Raw genomic sequence first — 23,445 nt, 5'->3', positions numbered from 1 at the left:
GACATAAAATTAGAAGAAAACATAATTAATATTATTGGTTTATTGATTCATTTTGCCAACATCAGTCTCTACATTTCCTAATTTTTTCATAAATTAATAATATCGCTGTTGGTTGGTGCATATAAAAGATCCCTTGCTACTAATGGGAAAATGTAGCGGGTTTTGTCTCTAAGACGGCATGTCAAAATTATCAAATGTTTGACATCCAATAACCAATGATTAATAAATCAATGTGCTCAAGTGGTGTCGTCGAACAAAACAAACATTAACAGATATATAATATTTTGATTTCATTGTTCCAGGAGTTGGACATGAAGTCGCTGGAGGCACTGTGTGCCGAATATATCGGTGAATATGCAAACCTGTATCCTGATGACGTGTTTGAAGGTAATTGTTTTCTTTATGAATTTATCACTAGTAAAGGGCGACACGTTGCCCAGTGGTAAAGCGCTCGCTGGATGCGCAGTCAGTTTGGGATCAGTCCCCGTCGGTGGGCCCATTGGGCTATTTCTCGCTCCAGCCAGTGCACCATGACTGGTACATCAAAGGCTGTGGTATGTGCTATCCTGTCTATGGGATGGTGCATATAAAAAATCCCTTGCTGGTAATCGAAAAGAGTAGCCCATGAAGTGGTGACAGTGGGTTTCCTTCCTCAATATCTGTGTGGTCCTTAACCATATGTCCGACACCATATAACTGTAAATAAAATGTGTTGAGTGCGTCGTTAAATAAACCATTTCCTTCCTTATCACTAGTAACTGATCCACTATCACATTATTTATACACATATATGTTTATTTTGAGAGGTTCTAGAATTGAAAAACACAAATTCACTTGAATTTAAAACTTCACTTGCCCCATTTTTACTTGTTGAATTGATTCTTTTCAGTCGATCCATCAAAAATACTGTTTGTTGTAAGGTACATGTAGCTAACTTGTTCAATCCCAAAAGAGGAAGAAAATAAAAATTTAATTTTCTCTGTTGTTTTTTCCCTTATTTATCCAGTAATATAAAATAATGATAATAACAAATGTTATGCTGCAGAATGGACTGGCAATTGTAGAAAAAGGTTGTGATAATAAATATATGTAGGTATTTAAAACGTAATTAATGCTAAGATCATTTCATGGAATAAGCTTCTGAGCTACAAAATATGTAAAATGCCTACACTATTAAAATGGTGTTCAAAGGTAACACAAATGATTTTTAAGAATTGTCATTGGAGCTAATAACTTCTTGCTTGTTTTTCAGAGCAAACGTTTCCCGTTCTTCATCAGTTAGTTAAATATCTTCAGGCAGATGATCTCAACCGGCTGGAACCCATTTTACTCCGACATGGTAAGCTATCGGTTTTGATCCCTACCCCCACTGGAACCAATTTTACTCTGACATGGTAATCTATCGGTTTTGATCCCCACCCCCACTGGAAACCATTTTACTCCAACATGGTAAGCTATCGATTTTGATCCCCACCCCATTTAAAACATAATGAGTTTTTGTCCATAATGTACCTGTATGTACTTACATTTTAAGTCACATTCAAACAGAAAACATTCCATTTTAGTGTGATAGACCAAAGCCTGCAGTTGCCCACAGCGTTCAGCAGTGTCTTGGAGATTACTGTGGAGTTTTTCATTCTCAAAGACACTTTTTTGGCCTTGGACCATCTTCAACAACATGTTTTTTGGTGTGATTTTTTAAAGTGCTGTTCCAGATGTATGATGTATTGATCTATATCAATCAAGATATTATTTAATATGATTGGAAAATTATTTTTAAAAATGTAAAAAAATTATATACCGGTATATTTTCCATTTAAAAATATTCCCCTGAAAAACAGAACCAGCTGAATTCGTTTCGGGAATTTCCGTAAGATTTGATCCGTGACGTCATGAAGGGAACTCCTTTCGATAGTCAGCGCCATTGTTAATTGCTTCTTTTGTGTTTATTATGGTTAAACGGCGTGTTGGTGGCGGCTGTAGCAATACAAAAGCCGATAAATTTAGTCTTCACGCATTTCCTAGTAATGTTGCTGTAAGAAAGCTGTGTGTGAATTTGATTAAAACAACGTGGAAATACTGGACAGGAAGAAAATGCCGGAGACCGTTGCAACAGCACACACTTTAGTTTCGATTCATCCGAACTGGCTTGTCCGCTTAAGCGAGATATGGGAATATCATGTGTTATGGCTTTTAAAAAAAGATGCTGTACCAACAATTTTTCTGCGACACAAAACAAATGACAACAAGCCGACGCCATCCACACCGAAACGACCTTGGGGTGTATATCGTCAATGTCCCAAATTGCGTTATGCTTTCAACTCCGGTCAGTTTGTTTTCTCATGCACGGTTCGTGCAATCATCGAGATCCGATTTGTTGTTGTTTGCATCTCGTTCATTTGTGAGATTTTTCTTTACAGTTCGAGAACATTAAAACAATAAAGTACAGACAAGTAAGTATCTATAGCCTAGTCCGTCCCATCCTACAAAAATGTAGGGTTTTTTGTGTAAAAAAAGAAGAAAATACATTAAATTAATTTTACTATACCTTCCCACAGAGAAAACCTTTTTTCATACTGTGGAATGTGCTATACGTTATTTATTTCTGAGCAGACTGTTTTCACAACTGCACACAAAAAATAGTATTGTTTTGTTATTTCCAAAACACTTACTTTTTTTTTTTTACGTCAAACTAAACTGAAATTATTCACACAAAAAAACATCTTCATAGATGGATGGGACGGACTAAAAGTCGTTTTTGTTTATTTTTTTAAATTAAAATAAGTTATTTATTTCTGAGCAGACTGTTTTCACAACTGCACACAAAAAATAGTATTGTTTTGTTATTTCCAAAACACTTTTACTTTTTTTTTTTACGTCAAACAACTGAAATTATTCACAAAAAAACCCATCTTCATAGAGGGATGGGACGGACTAAAAGTCGTTTTTGTTTATTTCTTAAAATTACCGATATCGGGTCCACTTGACTCGTAGAATTCAAGAGTTATTTATCGTCTTTTCTACTACATCACAAGTATTAGAATATACAGTGTAACAAAATAATTCGCACGAAAAGCTAAAGAACAAAACAAGAATAAAAGTTGTAAATTAGTGGTAAGCTGTCTCCACGACCATTTTCATCGTCATCTGTCAGGCCGGTGGTTCGTCGGAAGATGTTCCAGGTTCAAACTGATAAGGCATTATTTGTTGTGTTGCACAAATATTAGTCCAGTCGTCATTACTACACTATTCATCATCGACAGAAGAATCGCATGATCAATGAGCTTGGCAGTCGCTGTCGGTCACACTTTCGCTTGCGCTGGAAGTCATCTCGTGGTAGGTTTCAGTGAAGCGCGTTCCCTTCGTGACGTCACGGCTATTTACAGGCAAATGTTTTTACCGAGAATTTTACTCGGTCGTTTCCGGCAGTGTTCTACGGGAGTGATGTTTTAATACTTTTATGGGGCATTTTCGTAATTATTGATTTACATATCGGTGTAAAATATTATTGCAATGAATTAAGAAAGCATTTAATTATGGAATTTGAAATTTTAGTGTATGGTCTGGCACAGCACTTTAATGTGTTTTTTAGCCATGGACATTTTCTTAATTGCAGGGTTTGTAGATTATACTATGAATCTCAACAATTTAGTGTGTCAAAACAGACTGATAAGTGTGTTAATTGTTAAATTATCTTTTTGCTATACATTTATTATGAAATGTTTTTTAACTCCCCTATGGTCAGTAGATCTATTCTAATACAGATTTGTCTGGCGTCTGTCCATCAACTTTTCCTTTGAAATACATCTTACAGAGTTTTGATTGCATTATTCTGATATGACACTGATCCTCAGAGATTTCTTTAAAATTTTGAAGTTTTATTATTTTAAAATTTGAAATTGAAACTTTTAAAGTATCTTCCAGAGTTTTATCAAATAGTTTTAACTTGGAACTATGATTCTCTGGGGCAGTCTCCACAAACTACGTAGATATTTGAGAAATTTAGATTTTTTAGAATCTTTATTAAATTTTTTACATTTAATTAGAAATTTAATTATAATTTTTTTTTTAAGTCTATCTTCTAAGCTATATTTTATTGTAAATATACTTGTTATCAAGAATACAGTTTTATGTTGTATTTTGTTGTTAGTATATATACTTGAGACTGCAGTTTTAAACAATATTTTGTTATAGGTATTGATGTTGATTTGGCCTGGAAAAGATTGTGCTCGCTGCGGTGGAACAACATGCTTGGGACAATGCAGCCAAATTCACTTGATGTGTTCCAGCACAGAATTTACCCAGACTTCAAAACCTTTTACTACAGTCGCCAGTTTCTTCTTAATCTGAGTGCATGCGTCAGAAATTTCAAGTGTAAGTTTATTATTTATGATCTTGCTGTAAAGGGTTTTTGTAAAGATGGCTATATCGACAATGCATTGTTTTGACTATCACCAAGATAACCAAAAATAATCTGACAATCACTGTTCATTGTTCTGTCAATCACAAAAGGATTGGCGTTTATAGACTCAAAAAATAAAACAAACACAATTCACCAAACACAAGGTCTCTTCTCGACCGCTAATAAAGAGTTACAATTATCTCCTTTTAATGTCAACTTAAATGGTTACCGGGTACATACCATTACCAGTAATTAAAATAAAACAAAATTACTTTTTCCACAATTTGACCATTACAATGGCCATCTCCATAAAGTAGAAATAATTGGAATTTTTGTCTTATTCTGGTAATAATTTTTTTTTTTTATATGTGTAAAGATCGCCATCTTCATAAATTGGAAATAATCAGGATTTTTATTGATTCTGGTAATGCTATTTTTCTGTTTTTAAATGTGTCTATTGATATAGCAACTTTGAATAGGCATCTTTCCAACAAAGAATGCCTACCTTGGCTAGCTCTGCCATTCGCCAATTGCGAATTTAAACACAATTGGTGCATTTTATTTTAATTTGGCAAAAGAATTGCATGTAATGATTGATATTTTATTGAAAATAATGGTGGGTTTCTGCCATTTTTGAAGTTCATCGGATAAGTTGGAGAAATGTATACAGCCAGAGCTAACCCTGCTTATCTTTCATAATCCTCCTCCTCTAATGTGGATTTCTTCTTCAGATGGGTCCGTGCGTCACATCCCGCCCGATCATCTGGACGTGTTGGCATTCCACTCCCAGCAGGAGCAGTGGATTCTGCGGAACATTGCGGCGGGTCGCTTCGTGACCGGCGAGAGCCCGACAGAGCTGGCCGCCGACCTGTACACGACAGCTGCATACTGCACAACAATCACGCTGCAGGGCAGTGAGCTGGAGTACATCAACACCAACGACAAGCTCATCGAGCTGTTCATAACACATCTCAAACACCTGACCATACAGACCATCAGTCTCGCCAGCTTCCCACACATCTGTACCTTCCTGCAGGTAATCACAGACTCGTAGACTTCCCACCCCCACCACCACACCACACATCTGTACCTTCCTGCAGGTAAACACAGGCTCGTAGACCCCCACCCCCACCACCACCCCACACATCTGTACCTTCCTGCAGGTAAACACAGGCTCGTAGACCCCCCACCCCCACCACCACACGACACATCTGTACCTTCCTGCAGGTAATCACTGGCTCGGCATCTGTACCTTCCTGCAGGTAAACACAGGCTCGTAGACCCCCACCCCCACCACCACACGACACATCTGTACCTTCCTGCAGGTAATCACTGGCTCGTAGAAACACCACCACCCCACACATCTGTACCTTCCTGCAGGTAAACACAGGCTCGTAGACCCCCACCCCTACCCCAAACATCTGTACCTTCCTGCAGGTAATCACAACCTCGTAGACCCCCACCCCCACCCCAAACATCTGTACCTTCCTGTAGGTAATCACAGACTGGTACATCAAAGGCTATGATATATACTGTTCTGTCTATTCAAAAGTGCATATGAAAGACGCCCTGCTGCTTTATTGATAGAAGTAGCCTTTGTGACGGCAGCTAGATTTCAAAGGCCATGGTATGTGCTGTCCTGTGGCATAGTTCTTTTGAAGGCTGTGTGTCAGAATTACCAAATGTTTGACATCCAATAGCTGATGACTGATTAATCACTGTGGTCCAGTGGTATCATTAAACAAAGCAAACTTTTAACTTTTAACTTTCTTTTTCTCTCAACCAGTTGGGAAACTTCAAACAGCCATAGTTTTAAAACATGTGCTGAGGTGTTCTTAAACATTCTTTCCCTTTTCCTGCAGGTAATCATTCGGAGGGGACGGCTGCAGCAGGTGGCCTTAAAGAACATTCTCGTCTCTGAGGAGAGCTTGACGGAGCTGGTGTGTCTGGTCTGCGGAGCGGTCGGGAGGCCGCATAACTCTGCCGGGTGTAACGTAGATTTGTCACTCATAGACTCGTACAAGACTTCAGAAGAAACAAAAGACACGTCATCTTCGGTCAATGGCAGCAGATGTGATCACGTAAAGTCTAATACTGATTTCTCTCAAGCTCAAGGTAGTAATTCAGATAATAAAGATAAGCTTGGTAACTCGGACAGAGGCAAGCGTAGAAAGTCTCTAGATGTTGTTCAGGAAAATCAACTATTTTCTACAGATTGTGAGGAAATTCAGTCATCTTCTACAGGAGTAGTCAATGAAACTGAGCCACTGTCTACAGAAGTTTGTGAACTTTGGCCATCTTCCACAGATCATGAAATTCACCCATCTTCTATAGATGACGAAAGTCAGCATTCATCTATAGATGACGAAATTCAGCTTTCATCTACAGAGACTCACGAAGTTCAATCATCTGCAGAAGTTCATGAAATTCAGCCATGTTCCGCAGTATCTACTGACTCTGCTCCAGCATCAAACCAAGGTGGGGGGTCACTCAGTGGCCAAGACGTGACACGCGGGGAAACGATCCAGTCAAGTCTAAGACGCAGGCAAACAGGGCATTCGAATTCAAAGTTTGTCCGCCTGCAGGGCTGTGAGTCGGAACGCTTGCGTGTTGAAACGGGTGATTTTGATCTCTTTGACGAGGCTGTCCTCATGCAGAGGAGACCTGTGAATTCATCGTTGATGTCGTCAGCTCCGTGTGTTTATCCTGAAGTGCCGAACAGAGGCGTCTTCAACCAGAGCGATGCCACCCTTCAGTGTCAGTGCAGTTTGTTTCAGAGAGTAACTTGTAGTACGTATGCCATTTTGTTACTTCACTTCTGTATATTTATTTCTATGTCTATATTCTAGGGCCCATATTTTCAAAGCTATCTTAGCACTACATAATCGTAAAACCATAATAAACTTTGACATCACTATGGTGTGTGATGTAATAATTTCATAGTCTACGATGGTTTTACAATTACACAGCACTTAGATAGCTTTAAAACTGTGGGTCCAGGATTTTATTTCTCAAATTTGACTTGACACCCATGTATTTGACTTGACCTTTAAATATTTAGAATTTTAGGGTCATTTTACAAAACATTGACAGTTTTCAGTTTTATTTCAAAAGCATGTCATTAAGCTAAGTTAGAATTTAAAAGAGTAATACTATACATATCTATTTTGCATTATGAAACCTTCTAGGAGTGTTTGTCAAGAGTTACGTATCGTTTTCAAAATATATATCTTTATATAAGATTATTAATAATAAAATGATAGGAATTTTATACTCCAAAATTAGGAATAAAAAACAACGTAGACTTTGAGGAATGGTATTTATTTACTTGGGTGTGGTTAAAAATTCATTCATTCATTCGTTCATATTGAGACCTCTGTTTGTAGTTCATAGAATGGCGTGTGACACAGAGTTAGAAGCATTTGTCCTGAATGCTACGCATCGTCTCGATGTTGGTCACATGTTGGCTCAAGTCCTACCTGGCTGGAGGTCACTGAGGAAATTAGCTCTCGTGTCTGTGATGGGTTAGTATTAATCTACAGGTCACTGGTCTGTGATGGGTTAGTATTAATCTATAGGTCATTGGGGAAATTCTCTCGTGTATGATGGGTTAGTATTAATCTACAGGTCACTGGTCTGTGTTGGGTTAGTATAATCTATAGGTCATTGGGGAAATTATCTCTTGTGTTTGTGATGGGTTAGTATTAATCTACAGGTCACTGTTCTGTGATGGGTTAGTATTAATCAATAGGTCATTGGGGAAATTATCTCTTGTGTTTGTGATGGGTTAGTATTAATCTACAGGTCACTGTTCTGTGATGGGTTAGTATTAATCAATAGGTCATTGGGGAAATTATCTCTTGTGTTTGTGATGGGTTAGTATTAATCTACAGGTAACTAGTCTGTGATGGGTTAGTATTAATCTATAGGTCATTGGGGAAATTCTCTCTTGTGTCTGATGGGTTAGTATTAATCTATAGGACACTGGGGAAATTCTATCTTGTGTCTGATGGGTTAGTATTAATCTATAGGACACTGGGGAAATTATCTCTTGTGTTTGTGATGGGTTAGTATTAATCTATAGGTCATTGGGGAAATTAGCTCTCATGTCCGTGATGGGTTGGTATTAGTCTATAGGACACTGGGGAAATTATCTCTTGTGTTTATGATGGTTTAGTATTAATCTATAGGACACTGGGGAAATTAGCTCTTATGTCTGTGATGGGTTATTGTAAAATACCTGTAAGAAATCAAGCATTTTGATTGGCTGATTATAAGTGGTTCATTCTACGATATACCACCACCGAAAGTCAATGTACCTACTGTAACGTTGTTTACGTGTATTCATACGCGGTAAAGTGTCACCGTTTGTAAATATAGATGCTTTGTACAACCATGATTCAACTGACAAACAAAAACACAAATATTCAAAAGTTCTACAACAAATTGATGAAAATATTGATCCCTTAAGTGCACCTAGCAGTGAAAAGTCATCGTGTCAACCCCAAATTAAAAACAAGACAAGTGACCCCGTTTACCCGAACATATGGCCTCTCAATGTTTTCAAACAAACTTGCAAAACATGAATATAACAACACAGAATTACTCAAATGACACCTACCTTTAACATGATAGGCTGTAGAGTTGAAATTCACAACCATTATCACTCAACAAATATGAATCAGCAACGTAGCACAGTAAATAAAAACAAATATATCCAAATCTGTTTGATCGACAAACACTTTTACAAGTTTACATTTCAGACCATTTCATATTGCAGTGTATTTGAAATTTTGTTATGTTCTTCCATCTTAAAAGTGGTTTATTGGTATTGCTTTCAGTTTAAAGCATTATTTTGTTGTTGTTGTTTTTGTGTCTATATAAATAAAAATTGGTTCAAATACACAAAAGTATTTTCCATATAACTAGTTTTGAACATTTACTTCCAATTTCGTTACCCCCATGATGGACTCTTCCTATTGATTGACGTCATTCAGTTACAGACACGTTTGACAAAATTTGGACGAGTAACTTCGGAGAATTTCGTGAATGAAAATAGTTCACTATTTATATTACATTAAAAATAAAATATATATAATTTACAGAAAATAAAATAAAAGAAGGTAAAAGATATTTTACAATGGAGATCACCAGTTTCCATTCTTTGTTCTTCTAATTGATGATATCACCTCTCAAATAAAAGAAGGTAAAAGGTATTTTACAATGGAGATCACCAGTTTCCATTCTTTGTTCTTCTAAATGATGATATCACCTCTCAAATAAAAGAAGGTAAAAGGTATTTTACAATGGAGATCACCAGTTTCCATTCTTTGTTCTTCTAAATGATGATATCACCTCTCAAATAAAAGAAGGTAAAAGGTATTTTACAATGGAGATCACCACTTTCCATTCTTTGTTCTTCTAATTGATGATATCACCTCTCAAATAAAAGAAGGTAAAAGATATTTTACAATGGAGATCACCAGTTTCCATTCTTTGTTCTTCTAAATGATGATATCACCTCTCAAATAAAAGAAGGTAAAAGGTATTTTACAATGGAGATCACCAGTTTCCATTCTTTGTTCTTCTAAATGATGATATCACCTCTCAAATAAAAGAAGGTAAAAGGTATTTTACAATGGAGATCACCAGTTTCTAAATGATGATATCACCTCTCTTTGTTCTTCTGGAGATCACCAGTTTCCATTCTTTGTTCTTCTAAATGATGATATCACCTCTCGAATAAAAGAAGGTAAAAGGTATTTTACAATGGAGATCACCAGTTTCCATTCTTTGTTCTTCTAATTGATGATATCACCTCTCAAATAAAAAATGGAAACAAGTGATCTCCTAAGTATTAATCTACAGGTAACTAAAACCTTCCAAACTTTATAAAAAAACAAAACAAGGATGACATCATTATTCATATGTGGAAACATTCTAGATAATTTTCAGTGTGTACGCTACACAACTGCAGACAGGAATATCATAAATTGTGTCACTATTCAAGGGAGTGAACTGATGGTCTTTTTTTTCTAGTTTTAGCCAAAATTTAAAAACAATTTTAATGCAGGATGTTCAATAAAAAAAATTATATAATGTACTGGTATTGTACTTGATATTTGATTACAACTGGTGAAAACCTTCTTTTTTTTGGTGTGTGTGGTTTTAATTGTTTGGTTTTTTAATTAACCTTCAAGGACTGCAAATTCAATAATAGAAAAATAAAAATGTAAAAATAATAAGTAGCAGCGGGATTTGTGTATTCCATTCTTATAATAGATAACAACTCTATACTATGTGCGTAATGTTCGGGTGGTATTCAGTAAACTAGTATCTGATCACTGTGAATGTATTAAATTAACATAGATTGTTTAGCAATACAATCATACTTGATGTTTGTAATAAATTACAGTTTGTGAATAATAAATAATTACACTCACACAATCGCCAAATGTAATTTATGAAACTGATTTAAGAATTGTTATATTCTAAATTATTTTTTAAAAAGGAAAGAAATTCCAAACTAATTCTGTAAAAATACTGCATTCAAATTCATTTTGTTCACGTCTGCTTGTAATCACATATGTGTATGTGGTTCAGTCAGCTGTCTGGTGTATGTGAAATAGACATTAAGTCATGTACTCAGTGCTTTTTTAATGTTGGTTGTTTCAGATGTCTGGTCGAAAGCATTTGAGTGTATTCTGGAGTTAATAACTCGACATCAGCTAACTCACCTTGTGCTAGACATGGCGGACATCGGTATTGATGGATTTTCAAGACTGCTTCAGGTCCTTGCTTTGGCCTATTCCATCAGGTAAAACTAACTACTACAGTATTGACTGATCATATAGTGAACAGTTAAAAACATTCAATACACTTCTGCACGACCTTTCTGACTTGACATAATTGTCTTCACTAGATATTCTTTACATCATTAACTTCAGTTGAAATAAACTTTTGGGTTGTGGTAAATATTTTTTAAAATTGCATATTTATAAAGGAATCTATGAATTTAAAAACCATGTGACTATGTGACAAATGTAACATATTACAAGAATGAAATCATTAATTTTATTTGCCATGCTGCAAAAAGCTTGCTTGTTTAGCTTTGTCTGAAAAACCAGACAGTTTTAGAATGTCTAACTCCCATCTTATATTTATTATGATAGTGAGGCACAAATAGAAATAGTTGCTTCAATTATTCCTATTTGCAAACTGTGAAATCAGCTCAGAATCACCAAGTTTACTTTTCTGTTTTTACTATCTCAGGAATTGTGGGTCAACATCTGCAGAATCTCCCGAGGTGGAACCGCTGCAGCAACTTCTGATGAACATGACACGCCCCATAGAGGAAGTCTCTCTGTCCATTTCAAGTAAGCTTCAAATATTCCACGTAACTTTATTAATGTGCCTATATTCAATGAAGTTTCAGGCACGTCCACCGTGAGCACAACCTCTTGTTCTGCCAGAGCTCAAACAATCAAATATTCAAACAATCTTTGTTTTTATATCACTTTTATAAAGACAGCAATTAGGCATCGCCATATTCATTTAAGGATTGTCTGTTATTTCTATCAGTTTTTAAAAAAACAAAAATGTGTGAATTGACATAGCTATTCACATAAAAGTTTGCCATGCTTTATTTTTGTTCATAATCCGATGAGCTGAAATAATAGATAATCCTTATAATTAAATTTGAAACATATTTATTAATAAAAACACGAATTAGATCATATTTTATTTTGAATTATTTTTTGGTTCATAAACAATAATGCTTTGTAATGCAGAGTACCAATATAAAGTGACATCATCAGATGTGTGATGTACCTTGATGACGTTATGTTTTACATTGATTGAAAATTGAACAAACTCAAGTTAATACAGCTGAACCAATGGGATACCTTTAAATTAATAAATATAAAAAAATTAGCATTATGTCTTGATGGAAGTGTAGAAACATAGCTATCCAATGGAAACACTATCTTTTTATTTTATTTTAAAGTTGCAGACCCTAGTTTCAACCTTTAAAAATTAATACTAAGTTTAGTTAAATCTGTAACACATCTGGATAAAGTTACAACAGAGTGAAACAAGAGTATGTGGCTTTGACATGGTGAAATACCCTTAAAACAGACTAGAACTCCACTCCATAACTGTATCTTCTCGGACACATGTGCATTTTTTAAAATATGAAAAATACATTTTGTGATATTGAAAGCCCTGTGGTTGGTCAGAAACACTTCGGATGTACAGAAATTGATAATCTAAACAATAAAATCTTAGTAATGACTGATTTCAGTTTTAAAAAATGCCTATAATAGTGAAACATATGACTTAGTGTTTGAAAACTAGGGGATATCGGTTTAATACAAAATTTAAATATGAAAGCTATTCTTATGATAATTATGAGTTCAGTAGTATTCTGTAAATTTAATTTAAAATCTGCTTGTGGAGTCTGCAACAGAGTTAATCAGGGATACTTATACTAAATATTTAAGGGTTAAAAAACTATTCTTCTTTGTTGTTTTTTATTTGTAAGTAGTTTTGAAAATTGCTATATTCTTTTTATCTTGCTAAATATTTTATTGTCACAACTTTGTCTTTTTCAGCTAACATTTGTGCAGTTGTGTCCCTTGATTTGGGTTCCAACACGTTTAGTCAGCAAGCTTTTGACTCGGTCCTCCTCTTCATCAGCAAAGACACAGCTCTGCGAGTGGTGAATTTTGCTTACTGCGGACTGACTGGGCGTCAGCTTATTGATTTACTACATACTTTGATAAAAAGAGGTTAGTGACAAGCAGGAAAAGTATAAATAAAATCTTTTTATCGGCTACTGGAGGTCAAACTTTTGATAATTCTGACATGTAGTCTAAGAGAAAACCTGCTACATTATTCCATTAGTAGCAAGGTATCTTTTATTTGCACTTTCCCACACACATACCATGACCTTTGATATATGACACCATAAGCGATAGCTTAAAAAGTGCTAAGGACACTGAGGTATCTTTATACAAATATTCCTTTCCTTTTTTCTCAAAAGTATTTTTGTTGTTAAGATTAATTAAGAATTGATTGCAATTATTTCTTGTTTGTTAATGAAAGTATGAGTTAATATATTAGTTGTATTTTTATGAAAATGAGCATCAAGATACTGTAAATCAGATTAATATTGTGACATGTTTGGGTTTTTCCAAATACACACCTTAGTACCTGTTTGCGACATGAAATTTCACGAATTTTGACACTCTAACCCGAAAAATAATGCATATGTCTAAATTTCATGACTTGAGGTTCACCACAAATGGCATGAAATTAATTCACACACATTTTTCCCATTGATTTACAGTAATATAGCTAGTTACCAAAACAATATTTTCCTGAAACACTAATATTGAGAAATAATTCAACTGCTTAATAAAGTCATTACCAAATGGATAGAAGACACACAAAAATTATTTTATCAGAATCAAGAATAATTAATTCACCACTTAATTCCTTTTTCCCTTGCAGACCAGAAATTTCCAAGATATTGTTAAACAGCAGTCCTTCATTTCATTTCAGTTATACTTACTTTCATGCTTCTATCCAATTAAGGCTCAAGCACGCTGTCTTGGGGTCACACACCTCAGCTATCTGGGCTGTCTGTCCAGGACAGTGAGTTAATGGTTTGTTGTTAGTGAGAGAGATCTCTGTGTAGTGGCCTTATACCTACCCATCGAGTATTAAACTCACTCTGGGTACTGGGAGGCGAACCCAATACCTTCCAGCCTTAAATCTGATTTAATGACTACACCATAAAGGGAGGCAGTCCTTTTTTCTGTTTCTTTATAGACTCGCTACCAATGTTAGACAATGAACAGTCTCAACTTTAACAGTGCTCTAAATTAAAAAAACTGCTATTACATTACCCCGTCAGTGGGCCCTTTGGGCTATTTCTCATCCAGCCAGTGGACCACGATTAGTATATTAACAGCCGTGGTATTTGCTATCCTGTCTGTGGGATCCCTTGCTACTAATGGAAAAAATGTAGCAGGTTTCCTCTCTAAGACTATATGTCAAAATTACCAAATGTTTGATATCCAATAGCTGATGATTTATAAATCATTGTGCTCTAGTAGTGTCGTTAAACAAATCAGACTTTTGCTACTACATTAATACCTAATGACAGCAACCAATGACCCACAACCGGTATATCAAAGGCTGTGGTATGTGCTGTTCTGTCTGCTTTCCTTTAACAGTATGTCAGAATTATCAAATGTTTGACATTTAATAGCCAATTATTAATAAATCACTGTGCTTTAGTGGTGTTGTTAAACCAAACAAACTTTAATTCTGTTTTTTTTTACACATGTGTTGCAGGCAGTGAGAGTCTGGACGAGCTCTACCTGGACGACAACAATCGTGATGGCGTGGTGTGCAACATCGATGAAGCCGTCAGTCAGCTCGTGTCTTCCATCAAATCTCTAAAAGTCCTGTCGCTGTCGAGGTGTTCTCTGCCGGGATCACTGTGTTCGTATACTCCATTTAATAATTTAAAATTATGGTTTGTGTAACTTACGTTTATTTATCCCTCCCCAAAAGGAGAAGAAAGAAATGTTAACACAAGTATGGTCCTGGTCTCTATTGTCACAAGCAGATTGTTCCATTAGCTGGAATGAATTACAAAGTCTGGTTTCTAGAACTGAAAGAAAATGAAATGGTACTCAAGCTGAACACTTGGACATTGAATCAGACTTAGTTTCTCCAAACACGTGGATCGATCCTCATCGGTGGGCCCATTGAGCTATTTCTCGATCCAGCCAGTGCACCACGACTGGCATATCAAAGGCCATGGTATGTGCTATCCTGTCTGTGGGATGGTGCATATAAAAGATCCCTTGCTACCAATGGAAAAATATGGCCGGTTTTCTCTCTAAGTCTATATGTTAGAATTACCAAAGGTTTGACATCCAATAACTGATGATTAATAAATTAATGTGCTCTAGTGGTGGGAGACATACATATACACACACTTACACACACACACAAACTTTTAACTTTTATTTTATCCCAACATAGTAGGTAGGTAGGTAGCTACATGTTGGTAGCTATGTTAAAGATATTGCTTTAGAATACATGGCCATCAGAAGTGGCATCCCTCAACTCTGAAGTCGAGGTGGTCAGAATATGCTTTATTCTCCCCCCCCCCCCCCCCACTTTCCTTTGTTGAAAGGCAAATTAATAATTGCCCCCTTCCCCCCCCCCCCCCCCAGGTGTTAGCATCTTCTGATATCTATGGAATAGAAAAGACAACTTACGAAGTAGATTTCACACGCCATTCCTTTTGTACGTTCTATTTTAACAACAGGATAGTCATTTGGGAATTGCTCAGTGTTTTATCACCTATATTTCTAGACTCCGATAATGGGCACCATTCCCAACCATTCTACAAAGGCTATGTCGTTTTTTATTCCCAATTTTGGAGTAAAAAATTCCCAATCTGAATGTAAATCTCATTCACTTGACAAACCTTCCCTGACCAATAACATTTTGTAATGCTCAATAGATATATTTATTTGAATTAACACAAGTACATGTATATAGCATTACTTTTTTAATTCTAACTTGGCTTAATAAAATGTTTTTGAAATTTTAGAAATAAAACCCTGGTACTGGTAAATGATGGCTTATATGTCATACAGTCTTACACGTCTGTGTGAACTGTGGATGTGGTAGGTGTCTTGTCCTGCTAGTGTCTATGTGTTTAAGGATTGTCAGTTATTTCTTTTACGTTCATCAAGGTATGAAAAAAAAATCATCCGCAAACTATATGAATTGGCAAAGCCAACATAAAAGAAATTACAGACAATCCTTATAATTAACTTTAAAACATACTGATAATAACACTAAAAGTTCTTATTTTATTTTGAATTATTATTTTGGTTCTAATCAATAACGTTCAATAAGAACCAGCTCCAATATAAAGTGACGTCATCAAATATGATGTTCCCTGACAATGTTATTTGTTACGTTCATCGAGGAATGAACAAACTTGCATTGCTATGGCTGGACCAATAGGATGGTGTTAAATTGTAATGAATATGAAAATTTAATTTTATTATATTATATTATAAGAGTATAGTTGTGTATCTCATGTAGTTTGCTTTGTTTTCAGTGGACGGTTCTTCCTTCACCTCGGCTGTCATCAGTCATCCGTCACTGCACACCGTTATCTTGGGCAACAATAGATTTGGTAAGTGATTAGGAGAAACCTTCTTTGCTTCACACCTCGGTGGCATCGTGGTTAGGCCATCGGTCTACAGGCTGGTAGGTACTGGGTTCTGATCCCAGTCGAGGCGTGGGATTTTTAATCCAGATACCGACTCCAAACCCTGAGTGAGTGCTCTGCAAAGCTCAATGGGTAGGTGTAAACTGGTTCAACAAAGGCCCATGGTTTGTGCTATCCTGCCTGTGGGAAGCGCAAATAAAAGATCCCTTGCTGCTAATCGGAAAGAGTAGCCCATGTAGTGGAGTCAGCGGGTTTCCTCTCAAAATCTGTGTGGTCCTTAACAATATGTCTGACGCCATATAACCGTAAATACAATGTGTTGAGTGCGTCGTTAAATAAAACATTTCTTTCTTTGCTTCACAATTCTCCTGTCCATACTCTTTATATTTCCCTTCAGGCCATGATAAAATAAATCATAAACTTTCATTCCCACTTTATATTGGTCCCCCAAAAATTAGTTTTTGCTCAATATGCTTTTTTTTTCAAAATAACTTGAAAATATTAAATGAGAGAGAGAGAGAGAGAGAGAGAATGAGAGAGTGAGTGAGTGAGTGAGTGAGTGAGTGAGTGAGTGAGTGAGTGAGTGAGTGAGTGAGTGAGTGAGAGAGAGTGAGTGAGAGTGACAATGACAATGAGAATCTAGCATTTAGTTTATTATGGCCTCATGTAACCATTTTTAAACTGACCCTTGTGTTTCCCACCAACTGAAATCTTTTCACTGTTAGGTAAAGCTTGTTGCAGACCAGGATACTTTGTGAATAAACTTTGTATTTATACAGTTCAGGAGGGTGGGATCGATCTCCATTGGTGGGCCCATTGGCTATTTCTTGTTCCAGTCAGTGCACTACGACAGGTATATCAAAGGCTGTGGTATGTGCTATCCTGTCTGTGGGATGGTGCATATAAAAGATTCCTTGCTGCTAATCAAAAAGAGTAGCCCATGAAGTGGTGACAGCAGGTTTCTTCTCTCAATATTTGTGTGGTCCTTAGCCTTATGTCTGATGCCATATAACCGTAAATAAAATGTGTTGAGTGCATGGTTAAATAAACATTTCCTTCCTTCTTTATACAGTACAGCAACATTGTGTTTAATTCAGGGACTGTTTTGAAACCATGTGTTAAAATATTTGTTCATTTCGGTGGCTGGTTTTTTGACAGTGCCGAAACAACCCTGTTGAGTATTAACCAACATTTTGACTGTGAAATTATATTTGTGTCTTGTTTCAGGTCTTTCATTGCTGCCTTTTCTGGAGAAAATTCTGTTGTCTCAGTCCACCATTAAAAAGCTCCATATAGGGTATGTATTTGACATAGTTCGTCTAGACTTCTTATTAAAAATTAAACATTCAGTAATGTTTAAATTACTAATCTGTAAGGATTGATCCCAGTCGGTAGGCCCATTGGACTATTTCTCGTTCCAGCCAGTACACCACAATTGGTATATCAAAGGCTGTTGTCTGTGCATGTAAAAGATCTCTTGCTGCTAATGGAAAAATGTAGCAGTTTTCCTCTCTTAGACTATTTGTCAAATATTTGACATCTAATAACCAATGATTAATAAATCAATGTGCTCTAGTGGTGTCGTTAAACAAACAAACTTTAACTCACTCTTTTTTTTAATTATTATTATCTGCATGTAATCTGCTTTTAAAGTTATGTCCCTTTAAGGCTTGATGTACAAATAATTTTATTGCATTCAGCAAAGCCATGGTAACTGCTTGACATCTTCTGAAAAGTATCATTTTACTTGAATGTTTTTCTAGCTAAAGTTTCCTGTCTGACTTTGGAAAGCAGTGGTGCATGGATGTTTATATTAATATTAAAATGTGAAAGATTTGAAAATTATATTGGAATTTAAATACATAGTACAATGATTTAAAAAATTTACTAGCCACAATTAAAAATTCACTAGCCCTACTATAATCAGATATGTCACCTAAAGAGGGAGATAAGAGATAGGGGGATTGGGGTGGGGGCAGGATATTCATATTTACAAAATATAGACTTAATTGCAACATTGACAAAACATTTTTCACTCGCCATGGGGCATGGCAATAGTAGTTATTTACTAGCCCACCATCGAATATCACTAGCCATGGGAGTGGGGCTACCATAATCTAGAAGCCCTCACAATATTTATTGTTACTAGAGACAAATGATTCTAAATTTGTCAGCAGTTGAAGACTATTTCAAGATCTGCAAACAGATGTAACAGTACAATATACACATGTATTACAATACTATTTGAACAACCAACTTCTAACTGTATATTATAAATACTAAAAGAGTTAGAGAAGGAGGAAGGAGAGTGGAGAAAAGAATATAAAGAAACTGGATCAATTACATCTATACACCATTTCTATAATATTCACCGATCATTTAGCAGATACTGACATAGAAAGATAGTACATGTGTTATGTTGTGTCACTTAAACTGTTGCATGAAAGTCACTAATGAGTTATGGCCCTTGAACTTAGGAGACACAAATATTGGTTTTCCTTACCTTTTTTTTTTTTTACAATGCCTCAATATATTGACCTGAAATTTTGTGTATAACTCTATCATGTTCTGTTACAAGTCAACTTTCCTGCCAATTTACCCATTTTTGGCCTTTGAACTTATCAGATATGAAAATTGTTTGGGGTCAGTAGGAGACATATATTGCTTTAGCAGTAATAATGTAATAATAATAATAAATATTGAATTCTTTATTTACTCTTTCATTCATCTGAAATACCATACATGACAAGAGAAAGATGTGCTTAATAAATATACATTAATTATTTTTTTAAACAACTTGTGTTTCCAGTTACAATTACCTTCGAGGGGAGGATCTTAAACACTTTGTGGATCGCCTCCTGGAGACCGATCCCAATCCAGTTCCAGCCCTGCAAGAACTTGACATCAGCGGAAACAATGTTGGCGTTCTGTCTGCATTTGAGTGGGATTCCCTTAAGGTGAAATTCGGACGGTTTGCCTGCGATATCAACGCAACCTACATTGGCATTCAACACCACTTTGATGACTACGTAGCAGTGATGTGAAAAACAATAATGTAATCTTTAATTATTTAAAAATCAAAATAATGAAATTGTGTGAGAAAGATCTTTTACAGACCAACTGCACCGTTAAATATCTTTAATTATTTAAAAATAAACACGATGAAACTCTGTAAGATAATATCTTTTGCAGAATGATTGCACCATTATACATCTTCAGTGTACAGTTGTGTAATAATTACCAGTGTTATGAAATGATCTTTAACAGAAACAACAGAACAGAGAGTGAAAGGATTGGATAAGGAATGTGTCCACCATGAGATGTTTGGGGTCACTATAATGAGGCCAAATCACAGCTTTACAGCAATCATTGATCTCAGGGATTTTAACATAATGCTGTTTTTGAACGTGTATATTTTTCAATAAATATATTTCACATATAAATATCTAAACAGGTGTTTGTTTGTAATAAGTGTAAATACCGGTAGTTATGTTCCATTCAGGCTGTGGAACCAGGTTTTTTTATGGGTTATTGTAACTTCATTTGTGCTATAATTGCAAAGTTCACAAGCATGTAAACAACAGATGAAGCAGTTGAGAGTGAAATGTGTAAGACATAACTAGTTGATATAGGTGTGCAGTTGAGACCAACACATAGACTGATTTAAAGGTGTAGACCCTAGTTTTAACCCATGAAAATTGACACCAGGTTAGGTTAATCTACAAACCTACAAGAGTGTGTGAAGTTAAAATAGAGATATACTCTCTAAAAATAGACTATCTAGCGCTCATCTTCGTAACCATTCAAATACTGCTCAGAGGTTGATGCATTTTTAAAGGTGCAGACCCTAGTTTCAGCCGGTAAAAATGAATGCCAAGTTTAGTTAATTTACAAACCTGCAACACACATTTGGATATGGTTATAACAGAGAGAAGCAAAAGTATGTGATGTTTAAACAAGGAAATACTGTCTCATTAATCATTATTTCTTAGACGAACATGTGTTTTTAAAAACTAGGGTATTTCACTTTAAAATATGAAAAATGCGTTTTGTGGTATTAAAAACACTAGGATGACCAGAAATACTTCAGATGTACGTCAATGGATAATCTGAACAATAAAATCTACAGTCCTTCCCATCAGGAAATGTCTTTTTTTGACCTGTGGTATGTACAACAACTTATTTATTTCTGAGCCGATTGGTTTCTAAATTGCACACAAAAATATTGGGGCTTTTGTTATTTCCAAAACACTTACGTTTCTTCTTTCGGCAAAGTAAACTGATTTTTTTTACAAAAAACAGTGTTCGTGGAGGGTGGGAAGGAAGTATTGTCTGATTTTAATTACTACAAGTGGCTCTAATAGTGAAAAATATGCAGTGTTTAAAAACAGGTCTGTCACATTAAATGGCTCCCGTAAAAGTTTTTTTAAATAACCCAATGAAATCGTACTGTCATGCGTCAAAGTAAGGTAAATGGAGCTGTCGGGTAACATAAAGCTGCCATTTCTCATCCATATATAGTCGGTCATTCATTCATTTCAACTTATTTCCATGCTTATATCCAATTAAGGTTCAAGCACGCTGTCGTGGGCACACATCTCGGCTATCTGGGCTCTGTCCAGGACAGTGGGTTAGTGGTTAGTGAGAGTAGGGGGTGTAGTGGTCTTACACCTACCCACTGAGTCGTTAAAACTCAATCTGGATGGGAGCTGGTACCGGGCTATATACTCAGTACCTACCAGCCTTATGTCCAATGGCGTAACCAAGACACTACCGAGGCCAGTGTCCATGTCTATTGACAACATTTTCTAAATGAAACCCAAAGTTTAACGCAACTATAGTTTTAATAAATTTGCATATTATTGTTAGTTATTATGTGTATATATATATATTGTTAAATGTCAAACAGGTTTGTTTTTAATACATTGTCACTCTTAACAGTGGAGAAGATGCCATACATTTTGAGTATTATGGCGAACTGCTACTTTTATACGCTCTTCAAAAAAAGTAGGGAAACCTAAAATATTAATGTTAATATCAACTATTAGACTGAACATACGTTTTGATCACAGACATCCTAGTAAAGAACGTTCAAGTATGTTTATCAACACACTGAAACACATTCCATAGTTTGCACATGCATAACGCAGTTGCCCCGTACACATGCATGGGGTATCATTCTCGATTTTGACAATTTCCAGGAAGGTTCATTAATCACTGTGGAACATTATTTCTGTCAATCTTTTTCATTCTGTTGATCATACAGTTGTTATTTTTTTGTTTTTAGTAATTTTTATTGTTTAAATTTGCGATTTACTGATAAAAAAACGTAAACTTTCAAATTTGACTTCTGACCCCAATCGTCCTTCAAGATCTTTTGTGGTCATAAAACCTACTGTAATACTGAACTACCGGTTGTAATGTTTGCCCAATTAATTCACTATTATCATATAACCATTCCCCACAGCTAATATACCTTACAATTTTGGCAATTGTAAATTCTTATTAGAGTTCCCCTACTTTTTTTGAAGAGTATATATATTTTTAAATGTAAAACAAGTGTTTTTAATACATTGTTACTCTTAAGGGTGGAGAAGATGCCATTCTCTCTCTCTCTCTCTCTCTCTCTCTCTCTCTCTCTCTCTCTCTCTCTCTCTCTCTCTCTCTCTCTCTCTCTCTCTCTCTCTCTCTCTCTCTCTGTGTCTGTGTGTCTGTCTGTCTGTCTGTCTCTGTCTCTCATCTCCCTCAACCGAGTATGGAAATAGCCCTATGTTAGACAATACTATGCTTCGGTTATTTTCCCATTGACAAAATGGTGCAGTAAATCTCTATAAACACCCTCTCTTTTTAAATCCCACCTCTCACTGAGCCAAAAGTCCTTATTGTGCCATGCAACGTCACTTAGGAAGGAAGAAAGGAAATGTTTTATTTAACAACGCACTCAACACATTTTATTTATGGTTATATGGCGTCGGACATATGGTTAAGGACCACACAGATATTGAGGGAGAAAACCCGCTGTCGCCACCTCATGGGCTACTCTTCGATTAGCAGCAAGGCAACTTTTATATGCACCATCCCATAGACAGGATAGTACATAACACAGCCTTTGATGTACCAGTCATGATGCACTGTCTGGAGCAAGAAATAGCCCAATGGGCCCACCAATGGGGATCGATCCCAAACCAACTGCACATCAAGCGATCGCTTTACCACTGGGCTACATCTCGCCCCTGTCACTTGGGGGCATCGTACACGTCATTTAACACACAAACTTACTTACGATATACATCGTTATTGCATATATTCCATGTGTTTCTATTGACAACAGATAGATCCTTGTGCTAGCACACTTGGGATAATTACAAAAAGAACACCTGGCATTGAAAATGTCACCATCAAAGGCCATGGTATGTACTGTGCTGTCTGGGAAAATACATATTTAAGATCTCTTGCTACTAATGAAAACTGTCAGAATTCAAAGGCAGATACATTTCCCCAACAAGGCAGATACATTCTCCACACACACACACACACTTCCATGTGCCCTTTTCCTGTTAGTCTCCTCCCTCGCAAAATATTTCCTGGATATACCCCTGGAATTGCCAAATGTTTAACATCAAAAACAAAACCCTTTATCATCCAATAGCCTGATATTAATTATCAGTAACCAATGTGCTCTAGTGGTGTGACACTGTCATTAACAAAACAACCAATGTGCTCTAGTGGTGTGACACTGTCATTAACAAAACAACCAATGTGCTCTAGTGGT

General features: G+C 36.0%; 1 protein-coding gene across 1 annotated transcript; it reads left to right on the top strand.

Moving 5' to 3' along the window:
* Positions 1-305: 305 nt before the first annotated feature.
* Positions 306-20,124, top strand: LOC121375526. Its single transcript, XM_041503021.1, has 13 exons — positions 306-387; positions 1,253-1,339; positions 4,195-4,374; positions 5,134-5,438; positions 6,265-7,192; positions 7,789-7,926; positions 11,078-11,219; positions 11,675-11,778; positions 13,015-13,191; positions 14,765-14,914; positions 16,560-16,637; positions 17,901-17,970; positions 19,483-20,124. Exons 1-13 carry the CDS (start codon positions 312-314, stop codon positions 19,715-19,717), a joined length of 2,670 nt encoding a protein of 889 aa, XP_041358955.1. The 5' UTR covers positions 306-311; the 3' UTR covers positions 19,718-20,124.
* The last annotated feature ends 3,321 nt before the right edge of the window (positions 20,125-23,445 follow it).

The sequence above is a fragment of the Gigantopelta aegis genome, chromosome 6 (assembly GCF_016097555.1).
Source record: "Gigantopelta aegis isolate Gae_Host chromosome 6, Gae_host_genome, whole genome shotgun sequence".
NCBI lineage: Eukaryota > Metazoa > Mollusca > Gastropoda > Neomphalida > Peltospiridae > Gigantopelta > Gigantopelta aegis.
This window is presented reverse-complemented; position numbering and strand designations above follow the sequence as displayed.